This window comes from Elgaria multicarinata, chromosome 1 (assembly GCF_023053635.1).
Source record: "Elgaria multicarinata webbii isolate HBS135686 ecotype San Diego chromosome 1, rElgMul1.1.pri, whole genome shotgun sequence".
Lineage (NCBI taxonomy): Eukaryota > Metazoa > Chordata > Lepidosauria > Squamata > Anguidae > Elgaria > Elgaria multicarinata.
The window spans coordinates 24,999,915-25,019,774 of NC_086171.1; the positions used below are offsets into that span (position 1 = coordinate 24,999,915).

At 44.7% G+C, this 19,860-nt stretch overlaps 1 protein-coding gene across 1 annotated transcript in view; it reads right to left on the minus strand.

Annotated features, from left to right (window-relative positions):
• Window positions 1-19,860, minus strand: part of RBMS3 (RNA binding motif single stranded interacting protein 3) — an 860,525-nt gene that overhangs the window by 728,001 nt on the left and 112,664 nt on the right. Inside the window, exon 2 of the mRNA XM_063125041.1 lies at window positions 8,498-8,566. Coding sequence (XP_062981111.1) covers window positions 8,498-8,566 — 69 coding nt within the window. The remainder of the gene's footprint in view (window positions 1-8,497; window positions 8,567-19,860) is intronic.

Sequence of the window (19,860 nt, forward strand, 5' to 3'; positions counted from 1 at the left end):
AACCAGTCCGTTGTTCTGTGGTCTGTTCTTACCGTTGCTACTTGTTCATTATACAGATTCCTCAGGAGGCAGACAAGATGACTTGGTATCCCCATACCACCAAGAACTTGCCACAGTTTGTTATGATCCACACAGTCAAAGGCTTTAGAATAGTCAATAAAACAGAAATAGATGTTTTTCTGGAACTCCCTGGCTTTCTCCATTATCCAGCGGATATTGGCAATTTGGTCTCTAGTTCCTCTGCCTTTTCTAAACCCAGCTTGTACATTTGGCAAATCCAGCTTGTACATCAAGATCCTACCTTGCAGGATCTGGAGCATTACCTTACTGGCATGTGAAATAAGTGCCACTGTCTGATAGTTTGAACATTCTTTAGTGTTTCCCTTTTTTGGTATGGGGATATAAGTTGATTTTTTCCAGTCTGATGGCCATTCTTGTGTTTTCCAAATTTGCTGGCATACGGCATGCATCACCTTGACAGCATCATCTTGCAATATTTTAAACAGTTCAGCTGGGATACCGTCGTCTCCTGCTGCCTTGTTATTAGCAATGCTTCTTAAGGCCCATTCAACCTCACTCTTCAGGATGTCTGGCTCTAACTCACTGACCACACCGTCTGACCTATCCCCAATATTATTATCCTTCCTATACAGATCTTCCATATATTCTTGCCACCTTTTCTTGATCTCTTCTGTTTCTGTTAGGTCCTTGCCATCTTTGTTTTTGATCATACCCATTTTTGCCTGAAATTTACCTCCGATATTTCTAATTTCCTGGAAGAGGTCTCTTGTCCTTGCTATTCTATTGTCTTCTTCCACTTCCACGCATTGCTTGTTTAAAAATAATTCCTTATCTCTTCTGGCTAACCTCTGGAATTTTGCATTTAATTGGGCATATCTCCCCCTATCACTGTTGCCTTTTGCTTTCCTTCTTTCTTGGGCTACTTCTAGTGTCTCAGCAGAAAGCCATCTTGCCTTCTTGGTTTTCTTTTTCTTTGGGACGTTTTTTGTTGCCACCTCTTGGAAAATGTTACGAACTTCTGTCCATAGTTCTTCCGGGACCCTATCTACTAAATCTAGACCCTTAAATCTATTCTTCACTTCCACTGCATATTCAATTTTCTAAACTGTTACATATCTCCACCATGGTCCCAGACAAATTGCTTGGACATCTCCATAAGTCAAGGCAAATAATATTTCCCTTCTACTCAAAGAGATTATTTTATGCTCCACCCACTTTTCCAGTGAGAAGTTTCATGGGTTCAGCGCTTATCCAGTTTTGGTTTTCTTTGAAGGAAGTCATTGGAGGCTTCAATAACAGCGTCAGCTAAGGATAGTGTGTCTCCTCTGAATGAATGCTTGGAGGCAGTAATGGGCTGGATGAGGAAAAACAAACTGAAGCTGAATCCAGACAAAACAGAGGTGCTTGCTGTCAAGGGCTCTGACCTAGGTTTGGAGGTGTGTCAGCCAGTTCTGGATGGGGCTACACTCCCCCTGAAAGACTGTGTTCGCAGTTTGGGGGTGCTCCTGGATCCGTCACTCCAAATGACAGCCCAGATAGATGCGACGGCCAGGAGTGCCTACTATCAGCTTCGGCTGATACGCCAGCTGCGCCCCTTCTTAGAGTCAGAAGACCTAAAGACAGTAGTGCACGCGTTGGTAACCTCAAGGCTTGACTTCTGCAATGCGCTCTACATAGGGCTACCATTGTACCTAGTTCGGAAACTTCAACTGGTTCAAAATATGGCAGCCAGGTTGGTCACCGGTACATCTAGGGGTGAGCATATTACCCCAACATTAAAATCACTCCACTGGCTGCCAATTAGTTTCCGGGCAAAGTACAAAGTGTTGGTCATTACCTTTAAAGCCCTAAATGGTTTGGGTCCAGGTTACCTCAGGGATCGCCTTCTCCCATATAGTCCGCCCCGCACACTCAGGTCCTCTGGGGTGAACTTACTTCAGTCAGCTAAACTAAGCTGACATCAGTTTCCCAGAGGACCTTTTCTTCTGTCGCCCCCAGATTGTGGAATGGCCTGCCGGAGGAGATTCGTAAAATTAACTCTCTGTGTGATTTTAAGGCAGCTTTAAAGACTAGCCTTTTCCGGCAGGCCTATCCAGATCAATGTTAAATCATGAATTTTTAAGATGTATTGATTCCTGTTCTAATGTTGTTCCCTGCCTCGGTCCAAAGGGAGAGGCGGGTAAGAAAATTATTATTATTATTATTATTATTATTATTATTATTATTATTATTTTGTCATTTCATAATATTTATGTTAATTTATGAATATAGAGGCTGAGCATAGGTGGAGGCACAGCCATTAATACTCCAATAGACAGGTAAAATCTACTGCTTCAACATCAGATTCTCAGGGAGAAAGTCAACCCCCTACGATGCTTACAGAGCCAAACTCATCTCTCTAACTTTCTCTCTCTCTCTCTCCCTTTCTCAAACTGAGGGCTACTGATCACACCTGGCTAGAAGCAAGTCGGGAGGGGGAGTCCAGATGAGTCTTTTTTTCCCTTCCTAAACATCACTTCAATACCAAGGGCTATCAACACTCTTTTGTCCAGTTTAAGATGCTGGACAAATACTGCCTCAGAGCAACACACTCTTAATAGTTCTACTCACATAAATCTCATAGGAAACTCATAACAGGTGAAAGGCTAATAGTACAGATTAAAGTGTTCTGATCACATGCTAGTAGGGACTTTATGTTGGGCCTTGAACTGTATGATTTGTCTGTTCTACAAATTTTCTGAAGGCCGGGAACTCGGGGAAATGTACATTTTGAACCTGAGGTGGTAATATGCTCACTGGATGACTCATGCAGAGGTCTTTGTCTGAAATTGGCTTCCAAATAAAAATGACCATGTTACCATGTGAAAAAACCAAGGACGATGCAATCTTATGCATGTTTACTTAGGGCCTTCCTAGACCTGCCGGCTTACGCCAGCAGGGAGGCAGGGCCGAGGCACGCTAACGTTAGCACGCCTCCCCCACGCTTCCAGACGGCGGAGCCGCAGGGAGGACGCAAGCCCTGCGGCGTCCGCCATTTTTTGTTGTTGTTGTTGTTTGTTTAAAGGGGCCGTGGGTGGCCCGAAGGTAAGTGGCTTTTTTATTTTTTATTTTAAAACGGGGGGGGGCGAAGGATGGGAGGGTGGGTGTCACGGGGGGAGGGCGGGTGCGATCATGCCGCCGCCGCCCGAGCAAGCAGCCGAGCGGCGCTTGCCCGGGCAATGCCTGGGATGGGGCGGCATTGCCCGGGCAAGCGCCGCTCGGCTGCTTGCTCGGGCGGCGGGCGGCGCGATCGCACCCGCCCTCCCCCCGTGCCACCCACCCTCCCATCCTTCGCCCTCCCCTCTCCTCCCCCCCCCGCTGATGGGCACAGCGCTCCTATGAGCGCTGTGCCAGGTCCGCGGCTTTTCGCGGCTCCTCGCGAGTAAGCGAGGAGCCGCGAAAAGCCGCGGAAGCCTCCACACTTCCCCCAGCCCCGGCCTGAGGCCGGAGCTGGGGAAAAAGCGCGCCATAAGTGACTTAGCTTATGGCGCGCTAGACCAGGCCTCACTGCGGCCTGCCGCCGGATTCCCCTGTGCGTCATCTGGACGCACAGCAGGGAAACCGGGTTGGAAGGCGCACTAAGGCCTGGTCTAGCAAGGCCCTTAGAGGCAATTCCCAACTGTATTCAGTGGGCTTACTTCCAGGAAACCTTGCATAGCATTGTAGCCTTCAGAAGCGATAGTTTCTCCAACATAGTAACTTATAGGTTTACTGTCATTGTTTTCATATTAACGTGTTTCAGTTCAATAACTTTGCACTGGAAAATGAGGTGAGGTGCTTACCACAGACAGGCCTGGTATGAGAACCTCGTAAAGAGTGGCAAATGACAAGGCCCACATACCTCAGAGTAAAGGATCCGCCAGGGCTGACACCACCATCTCAGCTCTCAGCAGAGCAGAGAAGTGCATAGCAAAGTGGCTACTGCCACCATCTTTATGAACCCCACAACAATGGAGCAGGTTCCTCCGTGCCCAACAGCCCTAAGGAGAAAACCCACACTATGGCAAGCATTGTAATGCTCTCAGTGTCAAAGAGAAGTGCAGGATGCTAGGCAAAGGAGAACTAGGCCTTAGAGGCTACACCTATGCATTTAGGGATTTTCTACATGAGGCTTTTAACTGCCACTTTACCAAGGCTTCTACTTCCAGATTCTTTGTGGGATTATGAGCAGCTCCTTTACAGAGGGTTTTGCTCCCTGGTTTTTCTTTCTCTGCCTTTCCATATGTTCCTACATGTGCCTTTCTGTATGTAAGCACTAGGTAGAGCTGTGGTATAGCAGAATACACCACGGTTTCATGTCACCATTCACAGAAATTCCATGCTTACCATGCACTATAATGTTTGCAAAGCACCAGAGAGGGCCTGGACGATGTCCTATAAAGCACCCACAATAGGGACCATGTCCATTGTCTATAGATCTATGTACTGATTTTATGTTCATGTTGCTCTTTGTAGGTTAGGGCAAATGTATGCAAAGAAATATCCTTTGCTACATCAATATTCAGTTCTAAAGAATGGTTCTGTATTCATGGCATCCACTGCATGTGGGTAGTGGGGAACAATTGTTCCAGGTTATGCAATTGTTCTAGGTTATGCAAACAAGAGAGTCAATCCGCATGTTTTTGCTCTCTGCTTGGGGAACAGCTGATCTGGATTATGAAGGTTTATTGGGGATCAGTATAGGTGTATATCTGGTCCTACATTTAACAGACCTTTGGATTAAATGATCTTTGGACTCTTCTGGCTATATTATGTTCTACATAGGAGTCAAGGAAAGCAAGAACAAACCACTGAGAAAGGGATATCTTTAGCCAGCCTGTGTTAGCTAGAAATATTTTTTTAGTTTACTCCATGGAATAATTATGTATCTGTTGATGACTGGACTGCAAGTCATGTGAACCACTGAAAATAAATAGGCAGCTTTTCTAGGCCCATATTGACCAAAGACAGCCTCAACCCCTACAATTTCTCCAATATGAATTTGGAAAATCTAAAAGAAAAGTTAGTCAAACATAGGAGGAAGTCCACTTAACTTTTAAAATTCCTTAGATGCACTAGAGGTCATACTTCTGTAGTTCTATTCAATTTTTCTATGGATTTTTTTAAAGTTGTATATGGAAGAAGCTTCATTGAGTTCCCAGCATGAGGCAAAGAAAATGCAGACAATATGAATTGGTGCCATAATCTTGTTTGTTCTTGGAAAACTATTTTCTAAATGTGTAAATAAGCAACAAAGCCCCTTACAGGACACTACATGGAATGCAATCTATAATCTAATATAAATGGTTTGCAGAGCCCTGATGTAAAAAGAAAATTGTGCCTTGGGATTCCATGACAGTGCTGTAACAATCCCCTTTCCCTCCTCCCTTGGTGGAATTGGCATTTTAATATCCACCAGGCTGTATGCTTATTAGAACCAAACTATTGAAGCAAAGGTTTACAATAAAGAGATAAAAAAGGAACGGAGATTATAAACCAAATGACAAAAAGGAGGCAAAAGATTACAGTGCATAAGGTATAATACTGGATGTGGAGATGCAGTACCACAGGCATGTTTTAATATAATAGGACAAAGTTTTTCCAACAGATGCAGAATGGCTTCAGATTTACTTTCAAACAATATTCCTGCTAGTTAATCTTCCAACCCTGTTCAACCACTAACAGGATTCTAATGCTCCAAAACAATAATCTTAGATAAACACTTATCTTTTTCTCCCAGGAAAAGAAGCCAAGCCTTTACAATACACAGTAAAGTGGATTCCTTTGGGGGTGTTAAAGGTGTACTCTTTTAATTTTGGAGTGTATCTGCTATTAACAGGAGAGAATGTGCTGCATGCATACTCTGACAGAACAATACTCAATTACATTTTTGCCTTAAGCATATCAGTAGGAATCTACTGACAATTTAAGCATACGACCTAATTCTGATTAGAAAGCACAGTGAAGTCCTATTATAAAATTGTGCAGTCATGGCTGGTAGACTCAGCATTTAATGTACCAGGATGCTTATTATAAGTTGCTTTTTAAAGTCCTCCTCAAATATAAGCCACGTTGACCCAGCTATAGCCTAACTATGCAGGGGTTTATTTAAATGCAATGCTTTTGCTCTCCTTGCAGGGGGTGCGGGGAGTTAAAATCAACATGACTGCAACTACAGTGATATCATTCCATCTATTGACCCACACACTCTGAATTGTTTAGGAGTTAAAAAACCAAGAGTTAACCTACAATTTGTTGTTGGGCTAACCCTGGATTGTTTAATTCATAAACAACCCAGAGTATCCAGGTTCTGATGTCACACTCACAACATATGCGTGACACAATCGTATTGTCAAGATAGGGCCCATGCTTACTGGTTTGATTTCAGATTCTGAGTGAAACTCAGAGGCAGAGCTAGAAGAGGCACAGTCATGACAGAGGGCTCATCTACACCAAGCAGGATATTCCACTACGGAAACAGTATGAAAGAGTTATGTAAAAGGCAGGAGCCACATTACTGTTTATAACGGTATTGACGTACACTGCAGGATCTACAGCCCTGCTTTATAGTGGTACTGAAGTGCACTGACAACTGTTGGGGCCCATTGACACATCTACATGAAGCAGGATATAACACTACTAAAGTGGTATAAAAGTGATAAATGATATTTGTCAGGGGGCCCAACGGTTGTCAGTGCACTTCAATACCACTATAAAACAGTAGTGTGGCTCCTGCATTTTATATATCGCTTTCATACCATTTAAATAGTGCTATATCCTGCTTCGTGTAGATGAGCCCAGAGGGTGGGGGAGGAAATTCCCCAAGACTCTTCAGGAGTAAGGGAGGAATTTTCCCAGGAGCTTATCGAACAGGAGGCTTAGGTTCAGAGATCGTCTCCCCCGCCCCCTTGGGAACTCAGCCTTTGTTGGAGGGGGAGGGAGCACTGGAACTGACAGATCCCAGAGTGCACTGCAGACAGCCAGAATGTCTGCATGTCAGATGTTGGGTCAAGAGGACCCTCGCTGAATGAGTAGTCTAGTAAAAGCCTGTTGGGCTGGCAGGAAACTGTCTATTTAGTTGATAGGCAACTGCCTCACTTTGTTTGGCTAATTAGGCTTAGAGGGAAGCTCCTAACTTTCACAAATGCTACAGAGCTGTTTTCTTTTCTTTTTCTTTTATTGAATAAAGACTTTGTGGATTGCACAGCAAGTCTATTGCCTCACATCTCAGTGGGAGGGCTTAGTATCCTGACACGTACGTTGTTTACTGAAAGTAGATGTGAGGAGCACACTGGAGGCAGCACACTTGCTTGCTCCCACTAGTGCCTGACAACCCATGGGTTAAACAATCACCCCATTCATAGGTTAAACTATTCATGGGTTATTGTTACATGTGGACTGTGTCAATTTCAATAGTTGAAATGAATGGAACATAAATTTACTTAAGGAATTTCTTACCCAAAGTGTGGCACAAACAAACACACAGAGAAAAATAATACAGCATTGACAAAAGACAAAAACGGGGGAAGAGTATTATTTGCAACAAACTTGTTAATAACATAAGAAGAGCCATGCTAGGTCAGACCAAAGGCCTATCTAGTTCAGCATTCTGTTCCCACAGAACAAGACATGAATGTCCACAATAGCACTTGCAAGTGGCATCCAGAGGAACATTGTCTCTGATACTGGAGGTAATATATAGCCATCATGACTAGGAACCATTGATAGCCTTATCCTTCATGAACAGTCTTATCAGCCATTGATTTGATTGGTACTTAATCATGACTGACTTTAGCTGTGTTGGTGCCACTGCCTGTCCTCAAGCTTAACACAAAAGAATCAAAAACAATGCAAGCCAGTCGCAGCCAAAAGGAGCTCAGAGAATGGTGTCGCAAAGGAGAAAAACAAGGTAAACGGAAATAATAAAAAAGGGGGGGGGAGGACCAACACTGTTGCAATTCTCCACAAAATTAGTTTGGTCTCTTTATCTTGCAACCAAAGAGAACCATTTTGAAAATATATTTGGGCCTTCCCCATTATATGCCAACTAAAACAAACCCAAACTAGCTTTCTGGCACATTGCTTGGGTTGGGGGCAATTCTCAACCATTCCTCTGTTGAAAGGATTCCATCGTCATCATATTTTCAGCACAAAACTGTATGACTGTTTGTAATGGCATGGAGAAAGTGCCGCAGCCTCTGTCACTGCACAAACAACTTGCTGCTTGGAAAGAGCCACCATAGTCCGCCATTTAAATATTTCTGTCTAGAGGCTAACACATGCTCTTTGGCCCCTAGGCACCATTAGAATTTGATTTATCATGCCTGTAAGATGAGAAGCGTAACCAAAACCTCAAAGCATAAATAATATCCATCAATCAATGTTGTTTGACATATATGTATGCAAAGGATTGTTATAACGTAATACACGGGATTGTTGTAATATACAGGATTATTACCTGATGTGGTTGTGAACTCGACCATCTGCTATACGAAGGAGCACCTGAAGTCTTGCTGGCTGTAGGCTTCTAAAAACAAACAAAAACCCAGGAAAAATACAGTTACTATCATTCAGTGGCAGAGCTCAATAAACATCACCTTGTATAGATCTCATTAGTTTCAGCACTGAAGAAAGACACTGTTGTTCTTATCAATGCTAATCACTTATCGGATTGAGGGAATCTTGTTGGGGGAAATCCAGCTCCATGTACTTGTGAAGGCAATGGCGTTGCAAAGATAGGGTGACCATATGAAAAGGAGGACAGGGCTCCTGTATCTTTAACAGTTGTATTGAAAAGGAAATTGCAGCAGGTGTCATTTGTATATATGGAGAACCTGGTGAAATTCCCTCTTCATCACAACAGTTAAAGCTGCAGGTGCCCTACCCTCTTTTAAATCTGATCACTCTAGTATAGCTCCTGCACTTTAACTGTTGTGATGAAGAGGGAATTTCACCAGGTTCTCCATATATACAAATGACACCTGCTGAAATTCCCCTTCCTATGCAACTGTTAAAGCTACAGGAGCCCTGTCCTCCTTTTCATATGGTCACCCTAACAAAGAGCCCAACAAGATGGAAGCAACTCACTTGCACTATATTCAAGATATACTTCCCTATGTTTCAGGGAAGTTATTTTCTTTGGCTGTGCATTCATTCACTTGCCTGTGGTGGATTCTGTAGATGGTTCCATTGGTGTGTTGAAGAGTGCCAGGATAGGGAATAGAAAACTAGACTAAATGTATGTGCTCCATGCCTTCTCCCGTCAGGTAAAAACACACATACTGTGGCTCGTAGTATTTATTTATTTATTTATTTAAAACATTTGTATCCTGCCCTATATCATTGGGATCTCAGGGCGGCATACAGATGAAAGCATACAGTATAAAACAATAAATATACACAGATAAAAACAAATTAAACCATGAACCAAGTTAAAACAATATATAATTTAAAAGCAGTAAAAACAATTAAAACAGTTTAAAAAATGTGCCATCTTAGTGAATTTTAGTAGCAATGCAAATCTGTTAGGAGAGGGATTTAGCCATGGATATTTAGAAGATGTTTCATCATCCTGCTTCTAATCTATGTATGTGTCACATGGTTAAGCCACTAGGTGGGATTGACAAAGTTAGATTTACTTAACCATGCAATTCTCCCAGTTGATCAGGCTGAGAAAACCTGGAATCTTATGAGGGTGGAGTTAAGATATACACAGAAAATGCTAGAAGGAAGTTAAGGATTTATTGAGGAAAGACACTAAGGGCCTTACTAGACCTGCCAGCTTACGCCGGCAGGGAGGCGGGGCCGAGGTGCGCTAACGTTAGCGCGCCTCCCCCACGCTTCCACACGCACGACGCACAGGGATGTCGAGTCCCTGCGGCGTCCGCCATTTTTGTGTGTGTGTGTGTGTGTGTTAAAGGGGCCGGGTGCGACCTGAAGACGTCGGAGAAAGTAAGGGTTTTTTTTGGTTATTTTTACCGGGGGGGGGGGGTGAAGGATGGCAGGGTGGGTGGCACGGGGTGAGGGCGGGTGAGATCACGCCACGCTCCGCCTGAGCAAGCAGGCGAGCGCCGCTTGCCCGGGCAATGCCTGGCATGGGGCGGCATTGCCCGGGCAAGCGCCGCTCGCCTGCTTGCTTGGGCGGCGCGCGGCGCGATCTCACCCGCCCTCACCCCGGGCCACCCACCTGCCATCCTTGCCTCTCCCCTCTCTTTCCACCCCCCCACCAATGGGCACAGCGCTCCTATGAGCGCTGTGCCAGGCCCACAGCTTTTCGCGGCTCCTCGCGAGTAAGCGAGGAGCCGCGAAAAGCCGCGGAAGTCTCCACACTTCCCCCAGCCCTGGCCTGAGGCCGGAGCTGGGGAAAAAGCGCGCCATAAGCGCATTGGCTTATGGCGCGTTGGAGGAGGCCTCAGCGCGGCCTGTCTCCGGATTCCCCTGTGCGTCATCTGGACGCACAGCAGGGAAGCCGGGACAGAAGGCGCGCTAAGGCCTCGTCTAGGAAGGCCCCAAGTGAACTTAAGAAAACACAATCCAAATGCAGCCAATGGATGTTTGGCTAATATCCAGCTAGCCTCCAACAGGTTAACCAAAATGCAGTGAATGTAAAGTAGTCAAGGACCCAAAAGGGCTAATATCCAGTTAATCTGTTAGATGTGCAGGTTTGCCCAGCAGACTGGATCCACAAAGATATCCTGATCCAAACCTAAGCACTGGCCAGTAAAATTCCCTCCCAGAATTTTACCCAACACATACCCACATTCATGCAACCAATACTGGCCGGGTAATTGATGTAATTTGTGAGTCTAGATGAGGGTACTGTAAGTATGCACACTTATGATCCAGTCCACCTGTGGTTCTCCTGGATCCAGGGTTTTTTAATACCCTTTTGGCTGTTATTTTATTGACAATACATTATGTTCAATTCCTGAGGGTTGATTGACAACATACTGATGACTCCCCAACATCTCCCAAAGTTGGTCCTCAGGTCAAAGAATGCTGTTCTTTGGTTATTTTAACATCTGTGATATTCTGTTTTGTTGGCCTTGGTCCACCTTCCTGAAACAGATATCTCAGCAACTCCTCTTGCTGCACCCTCCAGCACCTGCATAGGCCTCTTGTGATTAAAGCCATTCACATGCTGTTCTTTTCATGTTGACAGAGACAATAAAGACTTTTGGTTTAGCTCCCTTTTAGCCAGGGATGTTTACATTTTTCAATTCTGAGGGGTGTATATTATGCTGGCTCAGGGGCCAGGAGCCTCCTCCATGCACAAATGCACATATATATGCACTCATACTTACACACTTACTGTTAAAAGAAAAAGTCGCTCTTGTCACTCTCACTAGCAGCAACACTCACTGAGGAGGAGTAACAGACACTCTGGCAAGCAGGGCCACTGCTACCATTAGGCCAACTAGGCAGCCGCCTAGGGTGCAGACCTCAGAGGGGTGCAGTATTGCCCTTTAACGATCACAGTTTTATACAAATAAGCTGTTTTAAGAAAAAACATAATAAAAGGAAAATATAATAGTTCAGAAACTCTTCTTGAACAGCTGAATCGAAGTTGGCAATTTTGTGTGTTTGTGTGTGTGTGTGTGTGTGTGCGTGCAAGTAGCTCGCCTTGCCTAGGGCGCAAAATAGTCTGGCGCCGGCCCTGCTGGCAACTAGGGGTGTGCACGGACCCCCCGCTCCGCTTCACTTCCAGATCCGCGATTTGCGGATCGGGCCGCTTCGCCCCGCCCCCCACTCCGCCTATGTCCGCTCCGCCCCGCTCGGAGCTCCGGATCCAGATCGGAGCTCCGTTTTCCCCCCCATAGGGTTGCATTGAAAGCTAAAAAAGTAAACAACTTTTTTTCTGTGAAAGTTAGAAACCTCACGTTTGGCACCATGACACCTCATGGACGTATACACATGCACGCCAAGTTTCAAGGCAATCCCATCATCCCCTGATTTTTGGGGAATTTATGAAAATCGGGCACCCCATTCACACCCCTTTCCATAGCTCCGTCAATTTCCATGTTAGAAACCTCAAACTCGGCACCATGAAAGCTAATCCATGTGTCCACATGGACGCCCAGACTCAAGACAATCCCATCATCCCCTGATTTTTGGCGCGGCTCTAACCTCTAATGCACCACCCATAACCCTAATTCACACTCCTTTCGATAACTCCGTCAATTTGCACGTTAGAAACCTCAAGTTCGGCACCATGATAGCTTATCCATGTGTCCACATGGACGCCAAGTTTCAAGGCAATCCCATCATCCCCTGATTTTTAGGGAATTATTGAAAATCGGGCACCCCATTCACACCCCTTTCGATAGTTCCATCAATTTGCATGTTAGAAACCTCAAACTCGGCACCATGAAAGCTAATCCATGTGTCCACAAGGACGCCCAGACTCAAGGCAATCCCATCATCCCCTGATTTTTGGCGTGGCTTTAAACTTTTTAACTCACCCCAAATCAAGTCCCATTCTACAACTACGTCAATTTGCACGTCAGAAACCTATCCTTTGGTCCCATGACAGCTTACCCATGTGTCCCCATGGACGCCAAGTTTCAAGCCAATCCCATCATCCCCTGATGTTAGAGGAAGTTTTGAAAATCGGACACTCCAGTATGTCAGGGATTTTAAAGTTGCAATGCAGACAGCTCAATGGGGCCAGTTGAAAGGAAATCCCAACATGCCATGAGATAACCCTAAATCTTCTTGCACACTTGAAAAATGGATTTTTGAACTTGATAAAGTCTAAGTGAGCACAGGAAGGACTTCTCCCCTGAGTCAAAGCAAGACACCATCCCTGCGAGGCGGGAAGGGGAGAAGGGAGGGAAGACAGGCAGGCAGGCAGGCAGGCAGGCAGGCAGGCAGGCAGGCAGCATGCATTGTAGTGCCGCAATGATGGCTTGAGCACTAACGCATAGCAAACCAACCCGTAAGCGGGCGCAAGGAGCAAGTGAGGCAAAGATGGCTGGTTGTTTCTTTCTAAGCCAGCAGTTACGCATTGAGGGGCACAGAGGAGGACGACTGGGAGCAAGCGTGCCGGAGGGTGCTGGGCACGAACCGCAAAGCCCATCTCCCAGGCACCAGGCGGGCAGAGAGGCAGGCAGAGCAGGCGAGGAGTCAGTCCTGGCAGATGCCCCACCACAGCAGCACCCCGGGGGAGGCGGGCAGACAGGCAGGCAGGCTGGCTGCGGGTATTTCTGGGGGCACAAGTGTGTGTATGCTTTGCCCAAACAGGATTTGATTAAATGCTCTATCTGTGGCTGTTGCACAGCAGACTCACAATCCAAGTAACACAGAGCAATAGAGAAAAATATTTTTTTGGTATTTTTTGGGTTTTTTTGTATATAGATAGAAGGAACAAGGAAGATCAAACACAATCAGGCTTTAAGAGGGGGGGGGGAGAACCAACCAAACAAACAAACAAACACTCCAAAATTTAAAAATAAAGTTTATATTAAATCAAAGTAAGGGAAAAACACAGAGCAAACTAAGCAAAAAGTCAGAAATAAACAAACACACACACACACACGCCAAGCTAAATCCTAAATCTCCAGAATACTATATGTAGGGAAATGGGACAAGAAGTGTGTGTATGCTTTGCCCAAACAGGATTTGATTTAAATGCTCTATCTGTGGCTGTTGCACAGCAGACTCACAGTCCAAGTAACACAGAGCAATAGAGAAAAATATTTTTTTTGGTATTTTTTGGGGGGTTTTGTATGTAGATAGAAGGAACAAGGAAGATCAAACACAATCAGGCTTTAAGAGAGGGGAGAGGGGAGAACCAACCAAACAAACAAACAAACAAACACACACTCCAAAATTTAAAAATAAAGTTTATATTAAATCAAAGTAAGGGAAAAACACAGAGCAAACTAAGCAAAAAGTCAGAAATAAAGAAACACACACCAAGCTAAATCCTATCTCCAAAGTCCAAACACAGCAGCAGCTAAAACTACCTCCTATCCCCACGAACGCCAAAACCCACAAGACGCTGAGAGCTCTGACTGTGAGGGTGACTCTGGCTTAGTCCCCCCCTCAAACGCTGGGATTGGAGGATGCTTCATGAGGTGATCAATTCTAATCAGGATTGGGAGTTGAATGTGCCTGTCATCGCTTCAAATAAACCCTGCCGCGCCGCAGCCGGTTTACCCTACCGTTTGTATTGTAAATGTACCCGATTTTTTTAAAAAATATTGCACGTGAACCACAGGACGCAGAAAGTTGAGAGTAGGCTCAAAATGACCCCCATCCACGACTCTCTGAGCACAAGAATTTTCAGAACGATAGCTTCAAAAACAACCCAGTTATCCGCGATTCTTTTCCACAATGCAATCCTATGGGCGAAATGTTTTCAAGATGGCGATCGGAGCGGTCCGCCTGAAAGAGGAGCTCCGAAAAATGGGCGCTTCTCTTCGCCTTGCTTCTAGGGGTCCGCGGTCCACTTCTACTCCGCCTCTGGGCAAGGCGAAGCAGGCCAATCCGCTCCTGCTTCTGCGCTTCTAATCGGAGCGGAGCACATGCCTACTGGCAACCACTCTCAGAGGACAGGCATCATAGAGCCCACTGAGAGCACTGCTAGAGCATCTTTTCAGGTAGAAGTCAACAAGGCAAAGGAAACCAGATGTGTTTGTAGCAAAAACAGTAAATTGGATATGGGCGGGGGAATTCAGCAGTGGAAGTAACAGGGACATCATGGGAATCACAGGTTGTTCAATTCTGCTCTAAAGCCATCCATGATATTGTACTTAGACATCTGGCTCTCGTATGCCCAGTTGCAGGGGGCAGTGTTATCATTTTAAAAGAAAGAACAGAGGATACCCTAGACCAGAAAACAAGATGCAGAACTTGCTGATGGAACTACATGTTCCAGGATGCATTAGTTTTCCAACGGGTCATTTCAATGCATGGAACCAATGCATAGCCCAGATCTAGAGGTGCTACTGAAATCTCATCAACGTGTGATTTGAAACACATATGAAGCGATGGGAAAAATCATTGCTCCAGGAAGCATCCTAGCATTAGCGCAGGGCGGACACTTGTGATTTGCCAAAAAAGATGATACTCAGCCAAATCAAAAAACAAAAAAAAGGACAAAGAAGCACACCAATTTGCATAAAATTTGCATATGATATACAAATATAGACATAATTATCCTGCGGCCAGATTAACTGTATGCCTGCTTAGTTTGCTGTCTAGGCACTGTTGATGGGCAACTTTTTCTTCTGATAGTTCTTTATCTTTAATTAAACTGGACTTGAACTGGGCAGCTCTTCAAATAGAGGATACCTTTGAAATAAAGGACTGCCTTCTGGCAACCAATCAAATAGAGGGCTGTCCTCTGTAAAAGAGTATACCAGGCCACCCTAGTTATCAATCAACACTGTGACATTACAGTATAAAGCAACATCACAGTGAAGAAACAGTCACATTAATCCACAGTTACTTGTTTTCTTCTTGCTTTTTTGATATTTAAGATGGGGCCCATTCACACCATTCCATTTTATACCAAGGCTCCATTATATACAGTCTTTTATAAGCACAAAAGCCCTTGAAGCCACTATTAGTATAAAATACTGCTGTATTACGGAATTATTAATATGGCAACTGCCTCCCTTTAATCCAAATTACTTTAATTAAAAAGATAAAAATTTAAAAAGCTCCAGACAGCTCCTTACTAATGAAACCATCAGAATACAAAAGGCATTTTAAACAGTGAGCTGGTAGATTCCCCCCCACAGATTGTTTTAAGGAAATACTGCAACGTGCAGTATAGCTTCCAGCTTTGCTTGAGGAAAGCAGATACAAAGGATTTAGGGCAGCTGAAGAAATCACAGTACCTACCACTAACAGAAAAAGACTTTAAAATGGTTCTAAACATTTCAGTAATACTTTATATTTTGACCTTACCCTCCCTATTCACAGTGCATTTAGTACTCTTAAGCACTATCCTGTGGAAATGTTGAAAAAGTGTTAGAGATGTGGAGGCATGGGAAACCCCCCCCCCAGCAAAAATAGTGGAGGGGAATATTTCCCCCCACAAATTATCTAAAGATACCTAGGGGGGTGGGAATGGAAATAAGTTTCTTCCCCACCCTCTCCCAGGTTTGTCTGGTTTTTTCTTCTCATTCTTTATCAGATTTTTTTCCCAGGCTTCCACATCCCCAGGCACTGTAGATGCCAAGTTAATGCAGACAACAATGAGTTTTTTTTTTCCTGGCAGTGATTCAATTATTTAACTTAAGGTGCAATCCTATGCATGTTTAGACAGAAAAAAAAGTCCTATGACATCCAGCATTCCCCAGCCAGCATGGCTGGCTGGGGAATGCTGGGAGTTGTAGGACTTTTCTTTCTCTCTCTCTAAACATGCATAGGATTGCACTCTTAGGGCTCATCTACACCAAGCAGGATATTGCACTATGAAAGTGGTATATGAAAGGCAGGAGCCACACTACTGCTTTATAATGGTATTGAAGTGCACTGACAACTGTGGGGGCCCATTGACATATACCATATACCGCTTTCATACCACTATATCCTGCTTGATGTGGCTCCTGCCTTTTATATACCACTTTCATAGTGCAATATCCCGCATGAGCCCTTACACATCCAAACTCTCTTTTTAGTTAGTGAGATTCTTCTTTGGTTGTTCTACTCTTAACTGTCCCGTTAGCTCATCCATAATATGCTAAGGCCAGGCAGCATTCCCTACCTGCTGCCCTACAGATGCTTTAGAATACCACTCCCATCAGCCCCAGGCAGCATGGCAAATGGTCAGATTTATGGAAGTTGTGGTCCAAAACATCTGGAGGGCTCCAAGTTGGAGAAGGGTAAATGTAAAGTATTCCGTCCCCCACTTTCCTCTTGTAACGTTATCTGGTTTCTTTCTTTTTATTGACTGTGCTTTTAACTTTATTGCAAAACAAAACTCCATTAAATGAAAAGAAACAAGAATGAGATCACAATTGGCAGACCCTGAAATCTGAAGAAAAAGATGACACTGTTGTATACTGATAAGCAGGGTCAGCATCAGCACTGGTCATCCTTGGGCAATTGCTGGGGACCCAGAACTCTGAGAGGGTTCATCACTGAACCCTGTCCAGGGTCCTCCTTAAAACTATTTTTTTCTGGCCTGCTGCTCTGAACATTGCTGGTTGTCTAGCCACCATTTTCATTTCTTGCAGTGCCCTGAAATTATGCTACATCAGGAGAATTAGTAGGATGGACACTTACACATTCCACCCCACCAAGGAACATATATTGCGGCCTGGGACCACAATACCTGACGGAACACCTCTCCCAACATGAACCTCCCCGTACTCAATGTTCAACATCTAAGGTCCTCCTCTGGGTGCCTACTCCGAGGGAAGCTTGGAGAATGGCAACAAAGGAGAGGGTCTTTTCAGTGGTGGCCCCTCAATTATGGAACAATCTCCCTGATGAGGATCACCTGGTACCAACATTGTTATCTTTTGGGCGCTAGGGGCTCATCTATATGGGCGCTTTTCCCCGCAGTAGCTTCGGAGTGGCGGCATGTGATCTACATGACGCACGCAGCTGCCACTCCAAAGCGATCCAGGGGCAAATAAATAAATAAATAAATAAATAAATAAATAAATAAATAAAATGTGTATGTTACTCATGTGTACATATGTATGCTTCAAAACAATTACTATAATTTAAACAGAAAGATAATACATCTCATTGTAGTGAGGGAGAGTGTGACCAGATGACATGTGAGTTTGCTGTCTAGATGCTAACCACTGATGGGCAACTTCAGGGACCCTGTTCTCCCTTTTTATGGTTCTTTATCTTTAAACTGGGACTGGACTGGAGAGACCCTTTCAAATAGAGGGTGCATTCAAATAGAGGACTGTCCTCTGTAAAGTAGGACACTTGGCCACCCTAGGAAATCTGAATGATAGCCGGATCCAGTGGCCCAAAGTAGCTTGGAGTAAACCTCAAAGTAGCTTGGAGAACACCTGAAAACACTGCTGCTGCCACCAGGTAAACTGACCATAGCCCACTGAAGGAAGGGTAAGCCCAGAAACCCACTTATGAAAGAGGGCCCCCATATCAGGGCACTGTGCCCAGGGGCTGTCAAAATGGGAGCTAGCTGTGCTGATAAGGTGTAGCTTGGAGCCTTAGGGCATTCCTCAATCATTGCAACTTCTGGTACTTTAGACATCCATTTCATAACTCATCCTATCTGAAAGGCTCTGTCCCCTTTTCTTGCCTTGCAGACTTTCCAACATTCCACAGATGAAAATAGGGACATGATTGCTTACACCAAGGACCACTGCCTAACTTCTTCACCCCTCTGGGATTTTCAACCCCTCAGAGATGCAGTATGTGAAATGACAGGCTGTGCACACAAAGAGACAAGAGCGCCACACTTGCACACACAGAGAGAGATTTCACTCCTGGAGAAGGATTGGAATGCTGAAGACTTAAGTCCAGAAACTCACACTAACAACATTTTAATAAGGTGTCCCCAAATGGCAGAAGGGGGTATTCAGATGACCCCCCCATACACATTAAAAGAACAAATGAGGGGGTTGTAAGGCCCTCTGCCACTGACCTGCTCAGCAGCAGCCGCCCCCCCCCCCCCGCCCCCACACCCCTTGCATACCATTTCAGGCCATGAGTTCTGATGCTGCTCTGAGATGTAGTTTGGGTTCTGCTAGGGATCAGATCTCAGGCATGGGTGAGGTTTCTCAGGAACCAAGGCGGAAAGAGATCAGCACCACAGAGAGCTCCATGTGGTGCTGGAAGCCAGTATGCTGCTCCAACAGCAACCAGAGCAAGAGTGATGTTTAGACTGGTTAGTTTTGCCTCTATCTTTACTGAGGCCTTGACCCTTAAAGGGACCTGGTTTGGTTTAGCAGCCTCAGACTGTGTCAATGACGGAGTGATTGCGGCATGTTAGTCTCTTCATGACCCGGGTCCTCAGAGCGTGAAGACAATAATGGAGCTTCCTCTGGCTAGCATACATGAGCTTATCCAATTATGTTCTCACAACATCCCTGCAAAATAAATTAAAGGATTACAAATGCTGAGCCTTCAAAGTGTCACCTGGATTGTTTTCACTGCTACTGGAGATCAAAGGCTGGTCTAGTGACCTTTTAAACCAAAGTGCTTGGCTTTGTAGTGAAATAATAATCTCAAATTGTGACACTCATGTCTGACTCAGTATGGTCATTGTCACAGTACTAAATAATTTTATCCTGATTTCTTCATTATCCCCTTGGAGATTTCCAAATTATCCCTCGCTGAACCCAACAGACTGTTCACAACCTTCTTAAGCTATGCTCCACAAACTATTCACAATGGCTGGGTATTTGTGGATTTCATTCCCATAAACATAACATTTCACACTTACTTACTTCGTACATGGAGCATGGTTTTGAAAGAGTGAGGCAGGCCTCCCAAGGAAGGCATGGAGAGTTGCCAGGGGAGAAGGCTTACATTTATCATCAGCCAGGAAAAAAGATTGCCAAGCCCTTTTGTTGATGAATATGGTCCCTTGGTGCAAACTGGGGTGTGAGCGTGTTTTGCTTTTGTTTTCTTCAAAACTTTTGGCTGGGCACTATCAAGAATTTTGGAGACATGTGTTTGTTGCTAAATAAGCCTTCCCCAACCTGGAGCCCTCCAGATGGTTTGGAGGGACCAAGGGTCCATCTAGTCCAGCACTCTGTTCACACAGTGGCCAACCAGAGACCCACAAGCAGTCAGTCAAGGTCTGTGATGATATTCATTTTAGGGTCGAGTTGATCTTCTTCACAGCCACACAAGATTTTTTACCATCAGCCA